Source organism: Amblyomma maculatum, chromosome 6, assembly GCF_055883805.1.
Source record: "Amblyomma maculatum isolate TAMU_Amacu chromosome 6, ASM5588380v1, whole genome shotgun sequence".
Lineage (NCBI taxonomy): Eukaryota > Metazoa > Arthropoda > Arachnida > Ixodida > Ixodidae > Amblyomma > Amblyomma maculatum.
The window spans coordinates 12,842,998-12,861,199 of record NC_139349.1 but is presented as its reverse complement, the minus strand read 5'-3'; the positions used below and the strand labels follow the sequence as shown (position 1 = coordinate 12,861,199).

Below are 18,202 nucleotides of genomic sequence, written 5' to 3'. Positions count from 1 at the left end.
GCGCCAGGCGAAAGCGAATGGCTGGTCAACATTTGAAGCACTATTTTATTTAATCTTTCGGTTTACACTCATACTTTGCACAAAAAACATGTTTCTCCGCAACATTATCGCACAATGGTAATCATGGAGAACTTACGTTCTGTGTATGCTGGGGATGTACAATTAAATTAGATGGACCCACACCTTGACACACTTGGTTCGACATGCGTTCAAAATATGGCAGTGTTGTTCTCGTGTAAATACCAGAGGTGCGCGCACCCTGATCCTTGCGTGGGGCATGAGGCCAGATTTCTGAGAAGCCCAAGGGAACCGCTATTTCGACAACCAGCACTCAGTTAGCCAACCAAAATGAAACAGCGAAATGAAATACTATGCGTCTATATAAATAGCAGCAACTATCGCAACAAACCAACAACAACGTGTATAAAAAATAAGACCCTCTCTGCTGACCTGATCGCAGGAATCTTACTGACCCCTTTCTGACTCCATCCCAGCCTGCCGGCTGCGACAGGCCTTGTGACCTCGGAGCAGCCTGGACAAGCTACGCTGCTGGTGAATTTCTCAGACCCAATGTGCCGCTTTTGGCGCCCATATCACACCGGGGTCGCTGCAGCACGGATCAGCCAGCCGAGAAGCACCCCGCTGGTTCAGCGAGCGCGATTAGGAATGTTGCGTCGCGCTTTCCGATTGGTTGATCCTCGCCGACAGGAGCCCCAGACAGAAAAATAGTATTCTTAGTTGGAGCATAGTTACCGTTTTATTCTTTGGTACTACCGGGACGCGAAAACAGAAAGCTATGTCGCCTCAGATGCGAAAAGCAAAAACACACTGTGTAAAGGGGCGCGCGCGGCCCCAACTGCGGCTCGGCCGAGGCGCCGAACCAGACACGGAAAACAAAGCCACACAAATACTCGAAGTTCGAGAAACGTGGGAGAACAATGGAGTATTCCATACAGATATTGATGCATATGATAGAGATAGAGAGAGAGAGCGTCTGCAGTATGTGTGTACATATATGCTATACTTGTAAGGGAATTTAAATTGAGCAGAAAAAAAAACGCTTCAACATTAAGTGACACTACTGTACACCAACTGTTCACCAAGGATGGTAGCCACCAAAATATCTCTGCGGGTTGCGTGAACAAGAGATACGCTTATAATGTTTATCCCTATGTACAAGGTGTCCGAGGAATCACGAGAGAGACGCAACAAGTCGTAATCTCTGCGGTATCAAAGTAGCTGACGAAGCTTCGCGGATGAAAGCCTCCCGAGATAAGATGTGAAAAATAAAAAATATGACCTTCCTTTAATTCCCGCGATGCATTCTTGCTCTACACTTGAAAGCAGCCGAAATACCCTTTGTTCAAAGTGACAGCGGAGAACAGCTGTGACTTAGAATTTCACAATTCAGGCGTACGCTCTACGTGGACACAGAATTATGCCCTGTTGACTTTACGAAGCAGACTTGAGAACAGCGCCAGCTAACGCATACCAATGCAATGAGGTGGCGAGAAGCAATTCGGCAATATGCGCTCGACAACACACCTGGCGCAGGGAGTAGGCTCTCTTGCAATGGAAGCTTCACACTGACTTCGTCACATAACTCACGGGCTGTACAATGCTCATGCTGGCGGCACAGTCTAGTTTCGGGTCATTTGCAGAGAAACTAAATTCTTCCTTGCCCTCTGCGCAAAGTAAATCGAGCCACTCGAGCCGGCTAGAAAAGTGAGCTTTAGCTATACGGTTGCAAACATAAAAGCAGGTGCTGATAAACCGTGAACAGCAGCACAGAGTCGGGATAGCTGTGCCGTATCGCAAAAGTTTTTAGGGACACCCCGCAGAATGTGCGTATGTACAGGGAAATTATTTGTGATGGAGATGCCGACCTAAAAATGTGTGACAACAAAACGCCGCCGATGCCACCGAACGTCAGGACAACCTGCGTTCGCGGCAGCAAAGCAGAGGCAGCTCATCTGTGGCAGCTCTGGGCGGAGCTGGCTGCCAAGCTCAGCTTGACGTTCCCCCGGGGTCGCGCTTGCTTCGACGCGCCCCCGGACTCCAATCCCTCCAGCTACCTGAACGGCTTTCTTTTGTGCCCAGCCTTTAGACGAGGGGCACGGAATGTGTTGCATTATTGGCTTCTTTCACCCCGCCGCGTAAAGCCAGCACACTGTGACCACTGAGCACTCTTGAATATGGCTCTCCAGAGATGGGCGTTTCCGGACAGCTGACCAGAAGAGAAAAGGTTAAACTTGAAGGGAGATGGGATATTGAACACCGAAGTCAACGTTAATGACACTAAAACGGGCCAAAGCGAACGTCAAAGAGCGAACCACTTCGACAAGAAGCGCCTTTTTTTTTTTTGTTGTTTTTTTTTTTAAGCAGAAGAGTCTAAGTCACCCATCCTTGAAGAGCTGCCAGTTTTCGTACGCCAGCCAAAACATCCGAACTTAACACACACACACACGCGCGCGAGTTTGGGAAGAGAACGAGTTAACTGAGGAGTACCCCTGGCACGGTTGCCGCCACGGCGCTTCGTTCCGCGCCAGAACAGAACGGCGGAGACAAGAAGAGGTGGTGGGGAGGGGGACGATGAATGCGGCGGCGGTGGCCGCTGGGCTCAGGCGCGCGTCCGGAGTACGAGCCCCGCGGCCAGCCCCAGCAACACGGCGACCGATGCTGCCGGCGCGGCGGCCGCCGAAGTCATGTCCCTGCGCAGCATCATCACCTTGCTGATCACGTGGATGACTCCGTTGGTGGCCTGTACGTCTGGGCGCACAACGACCGCCTCGCGGCCCTCCCACAACAGGTGGATCTTGCCTGCGTAGCACAAAAGAAGGGGTCTAATATAACCGCCTCCGCAGGTACAGGTCGCAAGGACACTCTTGTCGCGCAATTCAGGACCGACAGCAATTCCGATAGTGCCAGCTGGTAGTCGCTGTTTTGAGAGGAACGCTGCGGACGGACAATCATTGACTTGCATCTGCAGACTACCACGCTCTACGAGAAAAAAAAAAAAAAACAGAAATACAGCCGGACAACTGGACAGAAGCGGAAGAGATGCAACAGTAGAATTCTCTACTGTCGCTTCCTTTAATTTATCGCTATTTAGCTTAGATGTACTGCACCACTACGACAACATCCGCTACTCGTAACCTCATTAAGACGTCATTATCACTATGTCGTATCACAAAAATGTCATTAGCCAAATTGCTGCAGTCGACGTTTCTTTATAGCCGGTGTTCCTTTATATCCCCAAAACTTCACGACGACACCACCGACACTGGACCAACCAAATGCGTTTGCATCAAAATAACTCCTTTCACTGAAAATGTTTGTCGTTTGCTTCTTTTTCGTTTCCTCCCCACGTCCCGTTGGGCTAGCCGTCGGTCTATTCTGAACGGACGTTCAATGCACTTTTCATCTGGTTCCGTATACGCGTCAAACAATTTCTAGTTACACGTGGAACTTCCACTTAAATAAGTGGAGGTTCCACTTATAACCGGAAATTTTTCGACACGTAAGTGGAACCGGATTAGGAGTGCACTAAACGGCGCTCACACAGAGCGTTTTGGCCTTGACATCGAAGCTTTGAACTTAGTGACGGAAGGACAATATGATTACCAAAGCCATAAAAAGCCACTAAATCAATTTTTACTAAAAACAAACCTTGGGTCTAAAGTTGTGTATTTGTTTTACACCCGCCTGCATGCGTCATAGTTAGCCTAGCGGAATCAAATAGTTCCAGAACATCGATGCGCTGCAGGAGGTGACGTCTCCGTTATGTTTGGCACAACTGAGATTTACGAAAGGCTATACGTTTTTTTTTTGTTTTTTTTCCACAGAATAAAGGGGACTAGTTGGCTTGGCAGTCGACTACATTCGGCAGAGAGGAAACGTGGTACTCACCATTAACGTTTCGGACGTCCATTTTGCCTCTGGCTGTCTCAATGGATTTTAAGTTCTCCAGCTCCATCTGAGGTATCTCCCTCCCTACTATTAAGTGGCGTTCAAGAATCTGGAAAAGGCAACGTGACGGTGCGGCTCGGTTAACTTTATGTTTTTTTTTTTTTTTTAACTTGCTACAAAAATTCGCTTTCAAAGCATCTTGAATGCAATAACTGGGGCGCAGGAATATGAACACATTTTCTGCATCAATTTCCGTTATACTCAAAAGAAACAAATCAGCACTAAATGTGCATTCCGGAGAATCTCCTACCACGTGGACGCAGCCAGACGTGGCTGCTGCAAATATGCACTGAAATACAGGTAGTACTAGCATAAGGCGTAGGAACTTTCACTGTTGTCCACTGCTACTTGCCAGTTAAGATAGAGTTATTGCGGGCTACTCGCGAGAAAAAGCATCGAAACAAAACCAAAATTTGCACTGTGTTTGCTGTAAATATACGAGTATAGCCGAGGAATGCATCTAACACGAACTACCCGTGCGCAGACACGTTCCCATTGCAGCAGCACAGTGAGGAGGCATAGATGATGCCATGATTTCCAGGATCTATTCGCACAACGATGGCAACGATGAACTTTTATTGGAATCTGGTTACAGTAGAGCTGTGTACTAGTCTACGCGCTAACGAAAACTTCACACACGGGTGCAAAACCTGCAAATAAAGGAAACTAAAACATATGCATATCCGTTAGAACGCTTTAAGCTCAAATATGACTGCACTTTGATGGGAAAATAACTCAAGAAGATTTACAGGCTTCCTGAGTTGTCGATAAAACGAAAATTCCAAGGCCCCCATACTTTAGTTACCACAAATCTCTTTCTTTTTAAATAATTAAACAGAATAATTGAAAATCGCAAACCGCCGAAATCAAAACTGGCTTTCAACTAGCAAACAACGTCGACACTGACCAACAGTTCGCGTAAAAAATTAAAAATAAAACAATCCTGAAAATTTTGGTGCGCGCTTCGAACGGCATAGTAATCGACTGGAATCAAGAACTAAATTCATAAAAATCATCAGAAAACTGAAAAGTAACAAAAGCTTGAAATTTCCTCGTCCGGCAAGCGCACGGCCAAAATTAACTGACAGGTAGGATGTGTCGTCCCAAACCCACCGTTACAGGGCAGATTGCCTCATTTGATGTCGCGAAGTGCAAAGCATTAAAACCCATCCAAGCAGAAATAAAACACCACTCAGTAATCAATTCAATACACAATAACTCTGTAAGATTGGCATTGACTTCTCCGCCTCATTCAGGAGTAAACGTTTTCTTCAAGTGAAAAGCGCTGCAAACATTCGGTCAGTAAAGCAGGCTTCACTGTCCGACTGGAATATCGAACGCTGGCTTTTTCGCATGACGGCAAGGTTGCGTTGAAAAGAAGCCCATCAAACCTAAGGCTAGTTTTAAGCGAACTTGATATTTCACCTCGACAAGTGGTTTTACGGCGTTACAGCATTGCCAGCAGGCAACGCTAACGCTGTTCGATATATCAAATTCCTTGCTCAAAGCGATTTGGATAAGCGTGTGCCCCATACATTTGCAAGAAATTTTCAAGGCGATATTATGAGAATTCGCTATGAACAATAATACGACAAATCAGGTTTGGATATATCTGAGATATACTGTAGTAGCAGATTAGAAGATAAACGAGAACCCGCAGCAAAAGTTTCCCCAAAATGCGTGCGCTTCAGAAAGCCCCTGGTGTTGACCGAGAATGCATGAGTCAATGCTGCACAGTGTAACGCAGGAAAGTTGGTTAAGGTGACTTGGAAGACTTTAATGTCGAGCTTGACGATGCGTGACTACGAGGAGCGCCTTGCGAGAATTGAGCAAGGCGACCACTTCGCTTATGCAGATCTTAGTTACTGCGACAAGCGTTTTAAATGATTGCGAACAGTCCAGTACACTCACTTTCTCGGCGTGATATCCAAACTGGTCCATGGACAGTTGCTTGTACTCGGACGGGAACTCGAGCTTGATGTCATGCCAGGCGTTGTCGCTCGGCGCGAAGAAGGTGTACCGCTTGTCGGTGTTCTTGAGCCGCTCAATCCAGCCCTTGTGTTGAGCGAATCGCCTGGTGTCCCTGAGCAAAAACAGGCTGCGGTTGTCACGGCGATCCTTTTCGCCAGCAAAAAGAAGTTCGCACTTTCATCCGGTGCCAAAAAGAAAAAAAAAAAGCTGGAGGGAGAGAAGGGGGCAAGCATGGCATCACGTTGTGTGGAGGTTATGTTGCGGGATAAACGCTCTATGAGTTCTGCAGCAAAAGCTCATGCAAGAGATCTTCAAAGTGATTCTTATGCAGCGGAGTACACTAGCACTCATTCCAAGCCTGAGAGTCAGATTGATCGTTACTAATGTGCACAATAGAGACCTTGTTATTTGGGCACTGCGTCGATTAGTTGCTGATAAGGTTCCTGACAAACTCTCTAAAACAACACTATAACACAAACGACTAGATAATTATTTACTCCGGAACTAATATCCACTACGTCAAGCATCGCGCTTGACGTAGTGGACGTACCGCCACAAACTCCAACTGCTTGACGTACCGCCACAGACTCCAACTTCTTTTGAAAGTGGCGACAGGTAGATTTTACAGGCGCGTCATTTTCCGCTGTACATACGCGCCAATATGGCGGTCCAGAAGCAAATATCACGAACAGTTGGACGCCACGTGACGCCTAGACGGCGGACCAATGCTGCGTTATCTGAGCCCTTCACTACCAGTCATGGCAGACGAGGCTTGAAACGCTGCACAGTGCCATTTGACAGCACCCTTGAAAGGAAAAATGGGCCTTGGGTCGGCGGATCTCACTTAAGCTCGGGGTCGCTGCTGATCTTCTCGTAAATGGTGTGGGAGGGCATTCCAAGCACGCGGTCAATGATGTGGATCACTCCGTTGGTGGCTCCGATGTCCGCCTGCACGGCAGTGGCGTTGACGCCGCCGCCTTCCACCGTCAGCGCTGCAAGAAAGCGCCACGAGCGTGTAGGTCATGTGGTCTCGTTGGATACATGCTGTTTGGTGCAGCTGCTCGCTCAAGAAACGCGCGCGCATGCCTGTTTCACAATGTGGGAAACTTGGTGCAAGGACTATTCCATGTGATAGATAGGAGTGCATAATACTTGGTACCCAATTTTCGTACAGTGAGGCTGTAGAAATTTCAAAAGCACTATTATGAAAGTTCACTGCAACTCTGCTGATCTAATACTGAAAGCCGTTGTTATAGACGTGAAGCTAGCGTCAAATAAAAATAACGTTGTCTAGCCCGCATCACCAAAATCGCAACGAGATTAAACCAACATAAAATAGAAGATGGCCAAAAAGAAAAATTTTGCGTAGCTGAAAAGAAAGAAAAACATAAAAACAAACTAAAAAAAAGTAAAAAAAGGGAGGGGAGGGGGGGGGGGTGAATATTAAAGCTATGCAGGTTTTTGAGCGTTGTTGTGGTCGTGGATTCGAATCTCATCACGTTACGTGGTTATCTTTTCTCCTACAGTCTGCTGAAACACCGCCTGTCAGAGAAATAATCATGCTACAAACGCTCTTATTTTCATCGCCACCCGGCGTAACGGCGCGCGTGGCCAGGAGGTTCGCGATAGCGGGCACTAGCCGGAGGGCCCAGGGGGAGAAGTGTGTAGCTCGGTATAGGCGGAACAGCGTCGTTTTTCCGTAGTCCGACTTGGTTCACCGGCACACATAGACATTATTGTGAGGTTTTTGTAGCAAAATGTATCTCCTCGGAGTAATAATGCATTCATGCTGCTATCCTAACTAAATAGAAGAGCCGCCAAGCGCCACTGCGCAAGCTTTCTGGTGTCAGCAATCTCTAAGATGAGAATGTTTCCACATTGCAGCGGAAAGCTAGAGGGACGATGGCAGCCCAGAACTTATTCGGCACGCGATCTAAAAAAACTGACCTCCCTTAACTGGACGGGCATATGCAAATAAGGGGTACTGTTTTGCACAGCTGAGCACCCATGTAAAGTGGACTATGAAGTGGGGGCTGCTGCTGGTACGATATGGGCAATGCGTGCCACTCCCTGCGGGTTCGTACGGGTGCTGCAACGGGGGCTGACGTAGGCTTAAAGTGGGCCCGATGGGACCAATGAAGGGGCGGCCGGCATTCATCCCGCATTGTCGAATGTGCACGTCCCGCCATCTTTTCCCGATGATCTTAAGACAGATTTGGGCAGCCACCCTGGATAACGGTTTGATTGTACGGAGAGTTGCAGGGCTGCCCAGGGCGACAATTTAAGGAACAGTTACACGTGTGTATGGTCCAGTCTTTTAGCGCAATTTGCATGCGCGCGATAACCATAAAATTTTCCGAACCGACTAAAGCTGTTTACAATAGTTATACAAATAATCTGTTATAGTAATCGAGGCAAACGTCGAATACAAATAAAGCATATGGGAAGAATGCGTGCACAATAGTTTGCGGACAATCGAATGGGTCCAACCTTGCTACGGCCAATGTAGGACTCACAGCGACTTTGATTCAGCAGCCCCATTTGAGCTAGCGCTATTTTTCCCGAAAAGAGCCCGCATCTGAGCGCAAATCTGACGAACAAGTGGGCGCGCGAGTTTCCATCCCCGCCAAGGCCGATGTGGAACCTAAAGCGTTTTTGTGTGGGCCGCCCCAATTGGGCTGGGTGTTTTTTGCACCTATAGCCCGCCTGCTTTTGCATGTGGCTTAAAATTCCCTACAAGGGACTGATTTCGGTAGCATGTGGGCACGCCCACCATCCAACCCCATTACGGCCGCTGTGGGATCTAAAACGGTTTAGATAAAGCGGCTTCATTCGGGCTTCACGAGGGCTTGTCCAAATTGAGCTCTCATTCATATTTTACCTGCCCTCAAGTAACCTACAAGAGGCCGAGTGGGGCAGCATCTGGGCATCTGGGTACGATGCCGTATCTTGCCGCTTTCTTCTTTACGCTTTTTGTCACTTTGTGTGCTATCATGCTGTAGTTTTTTTTTTTTTTTTTTTTTAACTTCCGGCGGCCAGGGTGAGTAACCGCTTCGTAGCGACGGCAGAGCGCACTGACGCGCTATAGTTCTCAAGCGTAAAATGCAAACATTTTCAGTACCTTGAAATCAATGCGATCTTGGAATGCAACGAAGGGGAGCTAGGCACTAGTGCTTCTTCTTCTTCTGCTTCCTTAGCTATAGTTCTCAAGCGTAAAATGCAAACATTTTCAGTACCTTGAAATCAATGCGATCTTAGAATGCAACGAAGGGGAGCTAGGCACTAGTGCTTCTTCTTCTTCTGCTTCCTTTTTTCTTTTTTCTTTTTTGTTGCCATGAAAGAGATAAGTTAAGTCGCAGCTGAAGACAGATGTGAGCCTGCTTCGAGCAGTAAAACGGCAGTTCCAAAATATCAACATTACATTTATTTCTATACACTCCCCTTTTTAATATTTCGTTTTTCTTTTTTCCTTTTTTAGTTGCTAACGAACAATCGACCTTCGCAAAAGTTTGAGGCCGGCGGCCAGCAGCCACAAGCGGTCGCAGACAACGGCTGACCTTTTGATGACGTCCGGCGTGGGCGCCAGTGCTTTTACTGAACTCCATATTTCGTCATCCGGCAAAAGCGCCATCGATAAGCGCGTTTTCGTGCAGTCGCTTAATGCGGCGGGCACTTGCCCCGCTTCTCCAGAGCGCGCTCGATGACGCGCTCGTGCGCGCGCATCACGCGACACATTGGCCGCTGCTGGCAATGATCGCCTCTGCTGGAAACGCCTGTTGCCCTCTGCGGCGCCACGCCTACCGCTGCAAGACTGTCATTCTGTACTGGCTTTGTGAGAAGGGTGCCCTGCAAAGAGCAAACTCAAAGGCACCTCGATTCTGCAAATTACGTTACGTTCTTTCACTGCCCTACACGTTTTTCACAACGCATGCATGACGAAACATCACTTTGCTGAGAAATGACTGCCTCGATGACGAAGCTCACTGTCACGAATGACACATTTTCCTTACACAATAGAAAACACAATATAAAAAGAAGAACTAAGTTAAAATTAAATGTCAGATACAGACCCCTTTGTACGGTTAGATAAGCTTGCTCTTTTTTGAATTGAGCGAAGACCGACAGGTAGACTTCAGCAGGAAGGCAGCCATAGTGCTCGCAACAAGGCAACTACCATGAGTTATTATTCCACAAAACTTTAGCATAGGTAAATGGTACTCAGACATAGCACCCAGTGCGCTAGATTTGCTTTTTGGATGGCATGCTGTAATGTTTAAAAATCGGTTCTGATGCACACCTGTGAAATATTTTGGGTTGTGCGAGTTCGCGCAGTAGACAGGACCATATTGCTTCAGTACCGCAAGTGTTACAGGACTATGACAAGACGTGCTGTTGCACCAGGATACCCCCCTCTATAATTCGCGACGTCACCTGCGGCAGCGACGGATTAAAAGCGAAGATGGAACTCCTTACCAAGCGCGTGAGAAATTTTGAAAGAGAAAACCGCAACAATCCCCGTTTTTTTTTTCTTCTGGTTTTCTTTCTCATCCTACACTGCATTACGTACCTTGAATTTTTTTTTTTGTAATACTTGTGAGCATATTGCGTGTTAGCAAAAGATATACGAATGTAGAATTTTCGGGTATGAAGAGAATACGAATTATTAAATGTGGGTGTGAAGTGAATCGAATATTTACTACTACTTTTTAATATTTTCAAATGATTTCAAATGTCAGTGCAAGTAGTTCAAACTAAAGATGAAACTTTTCCGCGACGCATATCTATGAAACGAAACGATATTGGAGATAAACTTTGTTTCTATCCATCATCAGCATAAGTTACTATACTTGTAGTGTTAACCAAGCATTAAATAAGACAAGGAAAATCACGTAGCTCCATTAGCGATAAACCTTGTTAGGAAATTAAGAAAAAGTGCCTAATATTGCAGTTTCACTTACTGCTCACATGACTATAGAGTGAAGCTCTCATGAAACACTGTAAGGCCTCCATGCATGTAGCGCCTCACTGGAGGAGCGCCGTTGGCGGTAGATTATCTGAGAGGCAAGACGCAAGGCATTCAATGCTACCAAAATGCAAAAAGACGGCTCATGAACTGGACACAATAGTAGCAACCTGAGCTGCGGCTCGAAAGGGACCACCCCTTCCAGACTGTCTTGCAGCGCCTGAAGACAAAGGCCTATTGTGAAATGGCGCCCCAAACGTTGTGTTCACGACACGGCGGAAGAATGTCTAGATCTGTGGTTCACGACAACACGTCGCTCTCGCGTATTAATTTCACCGGCCTGCAATTCCCCGCGATGGGCTCAATCGCTGTCGCGGTCCAAAGACGTGACAAGTCATGCCATTATAAGACCTAGCATGTAGTAAGATAACCAAAAAGATGAGGCACTCCCATAGGGCCCTAGCGACCGACTTTGGCTCTCAGCGCACCTAGAAAAGTCGGTGGACAGGGCTAGCCTCAGAGGTGGCCGCTTTGAACCACCAAATATCGGAGGCCACACATTTACTTTTGGTTTCATTTTGTGTGTATGTGTGTACATCGCGTATTTTCACGCAGGCGCTTGCGCTGAGCCGCCGTTTAGATCTTGTAAACTCAATGGAGCTGGAAAAATTCCGAAACCGCCGAAGCGGCGCCACCGGGGCTGCTTCTTTCTTGATGAATAAATCGATAGATAGATGAATAGGGCTAACCCCCCCTTTGAATCGGTAGGTGATGCAAGCGCATGCCACCTAGCCGCGACTACTAACATATTTCGCACTCATTCTAGCCTTTTTTTTTTTTTTATTTCACCAACCAAAACATTCTGTATTTGTAATAACTACACCCGTCAACAGTCTATCTTTCATCCCCAGTCCTTAAACTAACGTCTTCTTTTTTCTTTTTTTTTTTTTTTTTTTTTTTTTTGTACGAGCAACGCCGTCTGGCGGAGACGTGGACCTCGAGTTCAGCCGTGAAATGGCCTGAGAGTCCTCTCTCTCTCTACGAACCCAGCACACGCAAACCGCACTGAACGAGCTGCGGTTGTGCGGGCCTCATCTGTGCCTATATTTCCGTCATAGAAAGTTTTGTCATAGTGATCTATGATGCGCAGTATCTAACTTCTATCTGGCATAAACAGACAGTGATCGCAGCGAAGGCACCGCCGCAGCGCACAGGTGCCCCATCCTCGCTCCATACTTCCTCAAGTCGGGCCACTTCCGCGCGCGCCTTATCTTTCATTAGAGAGATCTATCTGATTACTATCAGATAGATGGCTGCCGACTGACGTGGTACGACTCGGTGACGAGGCACGTGGCGCTACACTTTGTTTTCCGATCCGCGAGCCCGCAGAGGCAGCACCTTGGGTAGGAAACTCTCGCTATAGTTTCGGTTTCAACTGCCTTATTGCACTTGGCGACTGGGAAGAAGCTGGTGTTTAAAAAAGAATGGATCCCTGCGCCACACGCATGCCGCGCGATAAGATAAGGCGTTGGCCGGGTTGTCTAAGGCCACGGCGCGCGGAAGTATACCTTTTTCGCATGCAGGCGGTAGTTTGAATCGCTCTCGACGACAAATATGTTTTATATCTTTCAGGATAACGATACAACGCTTCAGTAGGCTTTCCTCCTGCCGCTATGAAAGGCATTGGCGCTACTCTCGCAAACGTCTGCCGTATTATTTTTAAATAAATAATAGCAATAATGGGGATAATGGCACGACGGGGGCTCTCGATAGCCGTGAGCGAATCATCGCGCGCGGGACTTCGCCGCGTGCAGATGGTCGACTCTGCGAAGGAATAGCAGGTTAACTCGGTTTACGGGCGCCAGGTTCTTCCGTTTGGAAACGTTATAATGTTTAGCCGCCAGTTTATGTTAACTAGAGATTCATAATTTTTCTTTTTTAATCTTTAAGAGGACCGAATAGCTCGAATAGCCGAAGCGCTGTGCGAGTTGCACAGCAATATGCTATTCGAAACCTAATTGAAATTTCCAGTATTCGCTCGCCTCTACTGCTAGTTTTAGTGTACCGTTTGTGCTAACTGTACCGCTGCCAAAATACGAAATTACATAATTGTGTCTATAGCGAATGCTTCATATTATATATATGTAAATGTATTATTTGCTTGCAAAATAATGTCCAGTTCAGTATCTGACAACGGGAACTCATCTTGGCCATGCATGCAGCGTTTTCAGCAGAAATTCTAGTGCTGGTTCTGAAAAGGAAGTATTCTGTGCAACCTGTGATAAGGACACAATGTTGATGTTAAGATGTTTCTTTGGGTTTCTTATCGAATGAATCTGATCGGTTCATTTAAAGATAATTATGGCGGTGATGATTCGGATCTGCAACGGCACGGTTGGCTAAAGAATACCACGACACCAGGTATTTTTCGTTCGTTCAAAGTGGGGCTCAAGAAATGTATGAATTGTAAGGAAGAAGGATTTTAGTTTTTCATATCTGGTTCCGAGTTCGAGTTCTTAATAGTTGCATAAGTCATTTGGTGCGTTTTTCCCTTTTATGTGCTTCCCTCGAGTATGTCTGTACTATTCCGCGACAAGTCACAAGTTGGGACCCGTTTGCGACCCGCCTACCCAGCACCTTCTGCCTTGGGACACTCACTCCGTCCATGCTCTCCCTCGACGACTCGCATGTAGAGCATGCGACGGCTGCTGGCGGATTCTCGCTCGAAGATGCCGGTGCGGGTCCCATCCAGCACTTCGTCCGAAGCCACAGCCTCATTTTTGATCATGTGCAATCGAAGCAGCTGCGAAGGAAAGCGCACAACTTGGGTGAAATGATGAGAAGCGATATTAGGAAGAATAGCACGGTGCGGCAATGCAAAGAAAGCACGTGTGTGAGCAAAACAGGCAATAGCGGCTACAAGCGCCGCGGCGCTAGACAGGGTAATGACGTGCCTCTTATGTCGTTGCATTCGCTTTCACCAGTGAATGCATATTCTTCAGGGGTCCCAAGTTTGCGTATACCCCCCTGCCTCTCCACTCTCCCTCGCCGTATCTCCCGGCTCCGTATGCCCTCAGCACGCTACTGACACGAAGAACACTGCCAGCTCCATCCAGTTTAAGAATCTCCCAATCCGATTTCGATTCTAGAAAACATGAAAAGAACTGAATCCGTACGGCGCTGACTCCCCCAGAAGCGCACACGCCAACAGGCTTACGCCCGGCGTTGGATGACCACAGCGAGCGGCACGTCAGGTGCGCTCCACCCAGACGGTGTAGCGAGAACACTCGGCCCGCCGACGTCTCGGCGCACGATTCTAGGTCAGATCAGGAATAAATAACAATGTAAATCCATACGCACTGCGGTTATTCTTTTTTTTTTTTTTTTCTGGCGGGGAAATTTTGCCGTCGTTATCTTGAATTTCAGTTTGATTCCGAGGGAGCGCCCACTCCACTTGCTCGGAAGCTTACGGGAAGTGATCAAATGGAGCAGAAAAGCAAGGGCAAAAAGAGAAGAATGAGAAGCGCGCCGACTACTGACGCCCTCTTAACTCTGGTCATTAAGTAACTGGCTTCTGAGGGTGAGCATCTGCTCTCCACGGGTACTCGCGCTGGTGAGCCCACTTCGGCGAGTAATTACGGAACTCTCCATGCAAAACTAATCTGTAAGCAACTACAGAAACAAATCGCAGTTAACTTTCAGGAACTGCGCCTGCAACGACAATCGTGACCATATCAAATGTGTCTGTTGATAATAGACCCAGTGACACCGTTCCTCTACTCTCCGCTACAAGTATGCATTGGCTACACTGTGTACGGCTGCAAGACCAACGGCAGAATGCGCGCATTTGCGCACATTTCCAGAAGGCTGCGCGTTCTCTACCGACTGAGCTACACGTGCTTTTAAAGACCATAGCCCTTGACGACCATAACTTTGAGCGACGATCCCATGGAAGCTTCCCAGCGACAGGTCACCAGTCATATACATTTCTTCTTCCCCTTTAGTCACACGGACCGCGCCGAAAACAGGCATCGCAGGATCACTTTTCGTGGGTGTTCTGCAACATGACCCTCTCCCCTCCCTTAGCTCTGAATGTGCAATGCCGGAAAGAAACGTATTGCTGCGCCCACAAATACATAAAGGCAGGCAGACCCGCTCCGCACACCCTGGTGTTTATCGTCCCGAGGTCGTTGTAATGGTTCGTTTAATGACGCGCCTACAGAAACCCCCGCAAGGGCCTTGAAAGAGGCCCAGCGCGTACCTGCGTCAGGCCGGACGTGTTGGCTTTCAGCGCATCCAGCACGCTGGCCGGGATCACTTTCAGGGCCTCGTTGGTAGGCGCAAAGACGGTCTTGGGCTGATTCCCGTCCAGGTCCATCAGAAAGTCCGGCGAGTAGTCGACCAGCCGCATGAAGTCCCTGCAAGTGCGTTTCGTTGCACTGCAGCAGGTCCCTTTGAGCGTCCATTCGCACATGCGCGCAGGGGTCACACCGGCAACCGCCCCGTAGCCAACTTGTTCGTTTTTTAAAGCCACTACCACGTAATCGAGTGCACCCTAAAATAGAAGCTGAATCAATTAAAACCAATCAAATAAGCGAGAAAACGGCCAGGTAACCGTTAAATACCGGCCTAGAGACCATCACGAGAGAGAACAATGTTGACATGCTATTGCTGCTAGAGTCTCCTCCGTGTGTTTGATGGTTTCCGTTTTACGACCCAGCAATGTAACTCAACAGAAAGTGTGACATGTGATGCCTCACAAAAGAGGGTGAAAAACTAACGCTTGCATTCACAACCTTCGGTCAGCCCGGACGCGGTGATTCAGTGGTTAGGGCACTGGACTGCTGATCCCGAGGACGCGGCTTCGATCCTGGCCGCGCTTCGATGGAGGCGAAACGCAAGGCGCCCATGAGCTGTACCATTTCAGTGCACGTTAAAAAGCCTCGCATGGTCTGGAGTCCTCCACTACGGCGTCCCTCACAGCCTGAGTAACCTTAGGACGCTAAACCCCATAAACTATAATCCTCGGCCACTCTGTAGCATGAATTAAACTCTAAGTATGTTACATATTCATGGAATTACGAAGCTTAGACGTGTGGGCGCCTGCATATATTTTACCGTGGCTTGCTAATCCAGAATGCCTTGCAGGAGCGTTTCCTATTACAGGGCGCGGCAGAAGTCGGAACCGGCTTCCTGATCTGACTGGGGAGTGCATTAAGGATAGTACAACTTTTATGCACATAATGCTGACGCAAAAAAATGTGGCCTGTGAATTAACTTCTGAGCATAAGAGTTAAATGCTACTTTGGTCCACTCCCCACGCGAGCTTTCAGTCGCAACTTCTTCCTGTCTGCAGACGACACAATACAATAACAAATACTACTGTGGCATGAAACGAGGTGACGTATTGATAACAGCTACTTCCCTGACTGTAGCCAGCAGACGTTTCGGAGAAGTGAAAATTTCGCGAGCCGCGAGGGGACGCCGCATGTGTAGCAGAATGAGTGAGTCGGTGAACAAACTTTGCCTAATTATTAATTATTGAACTGGCCATATGTTAGACATATCAATGTTTGGGACCCCTATTTATCAGAAAAGCAGAGCCGTCGCTGCTGAAAACACGGAGAAAAATTAAGAAAGAAAGCGTTTGAAAATATGCAAACGGCTGCTAATGCACGGAGGTAAACTGCACATAAAAGTGCGAACGACGGTGCATAAGAATTGGTATGAATAATAGAAACACTGTTCTGGGTGTGTAGTGGACGGCGAAAACACCATCGTTACCTTCATTTGCAAAAGCAGGCAGAAATGGGCCGCTGCGTGCAACGTGCACATTTTACGTGAAACTATTGGCAGGAAAATATACACACACGTGCTTGCTCGAGAAAAAAAAAAAAAGGAAACTACGAGCAAGCAAATTTGTTTAGCGGCTATCTTCAGGCGAGGGTTCACTAGAAAAACTTATGCCCGATGCGCATACTATGACTCACAGGTGGTGCATTACCAGTTTTCACAGGCGCCGACTCACTGTTTCGCTTATAACTTGTGCGTATGTGCGGGCGAGCACTTAAGTGTTTGGTTTGTAAGGATTAACGTACCAAAGTGACACAGGCTATGAGAGACGCCGTAGTGGAGGGCTTCGTAAATTATGACCCCGTGAAGTTATTTGATGTGCACTGCATGGCATCGCACAGTACGCGGTCGCCTTGTTTTCCATCTCCACGGGAAAGCGCCCGTGTGTGTGTGTGTGTGTGGGGGGGGGGGGGGGGGGGCACCTTAATAATAATATGATACATAAAAGTAAAAAAAAAAAAAACATGAAACCAGGAGAATGTTCCTAGTATTTGAGCGGTATTTATTGTAAAAGAAAAAACAATTTAAGTCAACAGTAAGAACCACGCGCTTGTGTAACCACAATCCCGCGCACGGCCTCCTCATGCTGCATTAGGTGCTGTCGCATAGAGAGTTTTTCTTTTGGATGCAAAAAAAAAAAAAACACGCTCTCTCAAAACGCGCTCAGTTTCGATTCAGAGTGCAATAAAATGCACTGCAAGGTCGGCATTGCATCAGCTTTAAGTGTGGCGGCAAAGTGAAGATCAAATGACAATGCTATATATCCATCTAAGGGCGCCCACGACGAACTCACTCGAGGCGTCCGTGTCGCTCCCGTTGGAAGAAGTCCTTGATGGAGGTGTCGACGACCATAAGTGGTTTCTCAATCAGATGCACCACGCCATTTTTGACCGGGATGTTGGGCTTGACGATCTTCGAGAGGACCACGCCCTTCTGGCGCTGCGGCTCGCTTGACATGGTGTTGCTCTGCGCAAACACTGCGCACCAGGCGCCGATAACGCGATCAACGACAAGGCACCGAGGAGCCGCTCCCACCACCGTCCCTGCCAGGTACTATACTCTTCGCCCAAAGCAACATAGGCGGATAATTTATTGGAGCAAAAAAAAAAAAAAAAAAAAAAAAAAAAAAAAAAAAAAAAAACACGTCTTTATATGATTACGTTCTCTCATTAATCAATTTGACCACAGAAACTGTTTGAGCTATAGCTATTTGCGATGTAACAAAAAGTCTCTACCATCACTTCTTGCGTGGGGTCTGCTTCGTCGGTTCTTCGTTGCCGGTGACGCCATCAGTCACTTGACGTCTCATGCACAGTAATGCCACTGCCACATGTTACTGCCACTGCCACAAAAAGTTTCGAACACGGGGTGGTCATGCGATCTGTCACGCCAGCGACGATACTCCTGCCTGTATATGCGCCACTAACAGCTACGCTGTGAAATAAA

The 18,202-nt window shown here is 47.6% G+C and overlaps 1 protein-coding gene across 1 annotated transcript in view; it reads right to left on the bottom strand.

Moving 5' to 3' along the window:
- Positions 1-18,202, bottom strand: part of Fas1 (fasciclin 1 Fas1 domain-containing) — a 48,929-nt gene continuing 30,727 nt past the window's right edge. The window contains exons 7-13 of the mRNA XM_084606089.1: positions 17,550-17,733; positions 15,165-15,321; positions 13,562-13,706; positions 6,785-6,932; positions 5,881-6,052; positions 3,910-4,018; positions 1-2,820 (exon numbers count right to left, since the gene is read on the bottom strand). Of these exons, the coding sequence (XP_084462215.1) occupies positions 2,621-2,820; positions 3,910-4,018; positions 5,881-6,052; positions 6,785-6,932; positions 13,562-13,706; positions 15,165-15,321; positions 17,550-17,733 (1,115 nt within the window). The 3' untranslated portion in view covers positions 1-2,620. The remainder of the gene's footprint in view (positions 2,821-3,909; positions 4,019-5,880; positions 6,053-6,784; positions 6,933-13,561; positions 13,707-15,164; positions 15,322-17,549; positions 17,734-18,202) is intronic.